Source organism: Rhinopithecus bieti, unplaced genomic scaffold, assembly GCF_001698545.2.
Source record: "Rhinopithecus bieti isolate Rb0 unplaced genomic scaffold, ASM169854v2 scaffold_38981, whole genome shotgun sequence".
Classification (NCBI taxonomy): Eukaryota; Metazoa; Chordata; class Mammalia; order Primates; family Cercopithecidae; genus Rhinopithecus; species Rhinopithecus bieti.
The window spans coordinates 286,781-291,024 of NW_016819573.1; the positions used below are offsets into that span (position 1 = coordinate 286,781).

Genomic DNA, 4,244 nt, shown 5'->3' on the forward strand with positions numbered 1-4,244 from the left:
GAGGTGGAGATCCCAGGAGGCGGAGCTTGCAGTGAGCCAAGATCACGCCACTGAAGTCCCGCCACGGGGACAGAGCGAGACTCCATCTCAAAAAAAAAAAAAAAAAAAAAGAAAGAAAGAAAGATGAAATATTTCTGGTAGGGCGCAGTGGCTAACACCTGTAATCCCAGCACTTTGGGAGGCCAAGGCAGGATCATCCAGTCAAGAGATTAAGACCATCCTGGCCAACATGGTGAAACCCTGTTTCCACTAAAAATACAAAAATTAGCCGGGCATGGTGGTGGGCACCTGTAGTCCCAGTTATTCAGGAGATTGAGGCAGAAGAATTGCTTGAACCCAGGAGGCAGAGATTGCAGTGAGCCGAGATCACGCCACTGCATTCCAGCCTGGCTATAGAGCGAGACTGCCTCAAAAAAAAAAAAAAAAAAAAAAAAAAGACTATTGCTATAGGGAGAAAGTTCCAGTATCAGATATCTGCAAGAGGCTCAGGAATCAAACACATAGGCCTGGCCAGGCACGGTGGCTCTCGCCTGTAATCCCAGCACTTTGGGAGGCAGAGATGGATGGATCACTTGAGGTCAGGAGTTCAAGACCAGCCTGGCCAACATGGTGAAACCCCATCTCTACTAAAATTACAAAATTAGGCAGGTGTGGTGGCGTGCACCTGTAATCCCAGCTATTCGGGAGGCTGAGGCAGGAGAACCGCCTTGAACCCAGGAAGCAGAGGTTGCAGTGAGCCAAGATTGTGCCAGTGCACTCCAGCCTGGGTGACAGAGCAAGACCCCTTCTCAGAAAAAAAAGAAAAGAAATTTAAAAAAAGAATCAAACAGAGGCCCAAGAATCAAACGGAGGCTGGGCGTGGTGGCACACACCTGTAATCCCAGCACTTTGGGAGGCCGAGGCAAGCAGATGATCACTCGAGGCCAAGAGTTTGAGACCAGCCAGGCCAACATGGCAAAACCCTGTCTCTAATTAAAAAAAAAAAAAAAAAAAAGAATCTAAGAGAAAAATGGTCTTCTTTTACATGGTAAAGGATGGGCAAGCAGAAGTAAGCAGAATCTTTGGAAGGGAACCTGGATGAGCAAGGGAAAATGAGCGGTGTAGCCCAACAGGACAGCATCCTACTGTGGTCAGCCATTTCTTAAAAGAAACTGACCAGAGGGAGGCATATTGCACTGCTTTAGGGCCTGCCTGCTCAGATCTGGGGGTAAGCAAGAGTTGAGGGGCCCATAAGGGAAGAGAGAAGTCTGAATAAAGTTTGGTCAAGACAAAGCAGAAGGTAAGACATGAACAATTGGGAACAGTTGGTCAGTTTTTACCAAATGAAAGCACATAGTGTCTTTGATAGCACTGGGTTGTGGGTTCAAGAGAACACACATCATTCTGGAGGGTAACAAGTTAATCTACAGACCACTGAAACAGAGAGCCAATCACATTTTGAGACAGAAAATTTGGAACTACTTCACTCCACTTGTTGCTAGTCAAAGAAAATAAAGCAATAATCCATCCCAGCAGTGAAGGGAAACGAAAGGGCAAAAGGGGGAAACAAAAGAAAAAAGGAGAAATGCAATTTCCCATACTCATTCAAGCTATCTTTGGGTCCTGAACCACTATTGTTCCTCCTACCCCAGTTTCCAACCTAGCCAAACAGGGCTCCACCTAACAAATGCAAAAATTTACTAAATTTGCAAATCCCAACCACCAAAGAACCACCTTCCTATTGAACACCTAGAGGATACAAGGCAGGAGTCAAATCTCACACCCACTTCAAAAAGTTGAGCAGACTTCACAAGGATGGATGCTTGGACACGAATGCTTAAAACTCAACCTAAACACTTCTCCAGGTGATGTGGCCAAATTGTGGCATGCTGGGGATTAAGGGGTCAACTGAACAACTCCAGAGTTCAGATTTTGGAGGGGAACCTGCTTTTAAAGAGCAAAACACGATCCTTACAATGTTCTGCAAGTGCAGTCAACACACGCCCATCGGGCGCTACTGGGATGCCAAGGAAGGTGACGGGAATTCAGAGATTAACCAAGCCAGTTCCTTCCCCTTCAGGGAAAGTCTCAATTCAGGGAGGAAACAGAAACCTAAAAGCCCCAGAACATCCTCTGATGTGGCAAGTGTTCAAGGAGCTGCGGTTAGCGCGGAGGGGTCCCGCGAGCCTGGATGACAGCAAGCCGCCCACCAAGGTCTGGGGAAAAATCTCCTTCTAACTAAAAAAAAAAAAAAAGGGACCCGAGTCTCGCCTGTCCGGCGCCGGGGTGGCAAGTTAGTGAAGAAACCCACCAGAGTGAGATCCCAATCTATTACTGCCCCTCCCAGGTCCTCAATCCTGGCCGCCTGCTCCCATCCTACGGATCGCCTACCCCAGGCGACCCCATGTCTTCTTCCTCAGCCTCGGGGAGTCAGTCCCGCGCGCCCCATGCCGCAGGCCCTCCTGGGAACCCCCGCCGCAGGGCTCCCTTCGCCGCCTCGGGTCTTCCCTCCCTCGGCGCCCCCAGCGCAGGTCCGCCCTCCCGGGCGCCTCCTGCCGCAGGGCTCGCTCCCCGGCCTGGGTCCTCTCGTGGGGCCCCCTCCCTTAGGGCGCCTGGCCCGCGCCCCAGGTCGCCGCCCCTCGCCGCTCAGCCCCTCCGGAGCCGCTACCTCGGATGTTCTTCAGCAGCACTGGCTCTTCAAAGCCACCGCGCCTGAGGAAGAAGCACACCTGCTCCGGACCCCATGTCTTGTAGTCGGGATGGAGTTCCAGGCCCGGGGACCAGTCTGCCTCTGCGGAACGGGTGCTTGAGGGGGTTCTCGGGCTGTCATCGCAACGGGGCCGCTTGGAGGGCTGGTCGGAGTCGGAGTCGGCTTGCTGCATGGCTACACCCGGCGTCCAGCACAGCAAAGTCAAGAACCTCGGCTCCTGGCCTGCGCGCAGGCGCACTGACAGCAGGGCCCTGGCGGGGAGTCCAAGCAGTATTGGCAGCCTATTAGCCTCCTGCGCAGGCTCACTGACAGTTGAGCCCTTGGGGCAGGGCAGCCTAGCGGCTCTAGCCTTGGGCTCCCTGCGCAGGCGCAATGGCAGTCCAGTCTTCGTCAATCAATCCTGCCGGGACGCTGGACGTGAACGCGAAAGGGCGTGGCTAGAAGCAGAACTGAGGGTAGTGCTGGTGGAAGGGGGGACGAAAGAGCGCCCGGCCCCGCACCCGCAATTCGGGTCTGGTCTGGTGAATTGGGGGTATTCTTCGAATGAAGTACACTACCCGCCGCACCTTAGCCGGGTTTCAGATGCCCCAAACTTAAAAGAAACCTAAAAGGCCGTTAGGCTGCCAGCACCTTCCCAGTGAAGAGAAAAACAGCCAAGGTGTTGAAATGGAAGAACCCGGAATGATTTCAAATGTGACTTGAAGGTGTCTTCATTCCACAGTATTGCTGGGCAACTAGAGGGCCCTGGGATACCTGTTGTCTGGTGTCCACACAGGAGGGGACTTAGGACTTCTTTCCTACTGGAGACAGAGCCCTCCATCCCAACTGCATTCCCAGAGGAAGGGAAGTGGCCAGTCTGATTACTTAAAATTTAACTTCTGAGGACTTCTACTGCCTGGTTGTAACAGCATGTGAAAATGGCAGGCATTTTCCCATCATTTAACCCCTCTGCGGCAGGGCTCAAACTTCCCTATAAATACTGGTCCATGCAATTGCCTGGTAAAAGGACATATCACTATTACTGCTAATAAAGTCAACGCACCTTCCTAGCAACCAAGCCATAGACCTGTTTAGGGGGTCAAGGATGAATGCGGCGGATTAGCTTATCATCAAGCAGTATGAACTAGTGGTCTACTGGTGAGCCAAAATATTATTTGCAAACAGAGCTTTACTGTGTGCCAGGCACGGTTCTTAAGGGCTTTACAAATATAAAATAATTTTATATTTATACGTAATACTTAACGAATTAAATACATTCATTAAATTATTTAAATATTAAATAATTTTTATAACTTCTAAGGGTTTTACAAATATTGTAAAGTTCTAAGGGCTTTACACATATTACTTCATTTAATTATCACAATTACCTTAGGATGCAGGAAAAAGTAATTTGCCACAGGTCATTTTTTTTTTTTTGAGACGGAGTCTTGCTCTGTTTCCCAAGCTGGAATGCAGTGGCGTGATCTCAGCTCACTGCAACCTCCGCCTCCCGGGTTCAAGTGATTCTCATGCCTCAGACTCCCAAGTAGCTGGGACTACAGGCGCCCGCCACCAC

At 50.6% G+C, this 4,244-nt stretch overlaps 1 protein-coding gene across 1 annotated transcript in view; it reads right to left on the reverse strand.

The window, feature by feature from the left end:
- Positions 1 to 3,115, reverse strand: part of SAMHD1 (SAM and HD domain containing deoxynucleoside triphosphate triphosphohydrolase 1) — a 60,163-nt gene extending 57,048 nt beyond the window's left edge. The window contains exon 1 of the mRNA XM_017859095.1: positions 2,648 to 3,115. Coding sequence (XP_017714584.1) covers positions 2,648 to 2,861 — 214 coding nt within the window. The 5' untranslated portion in view covers positions 2,862 to 3,115. The remainder of the gene's footprint in view (positions 1 to 2,647) is intronic.
- Between the last annotated feature and the right edge of the window lie 1,129 nt (positions 3,116 to 4,244).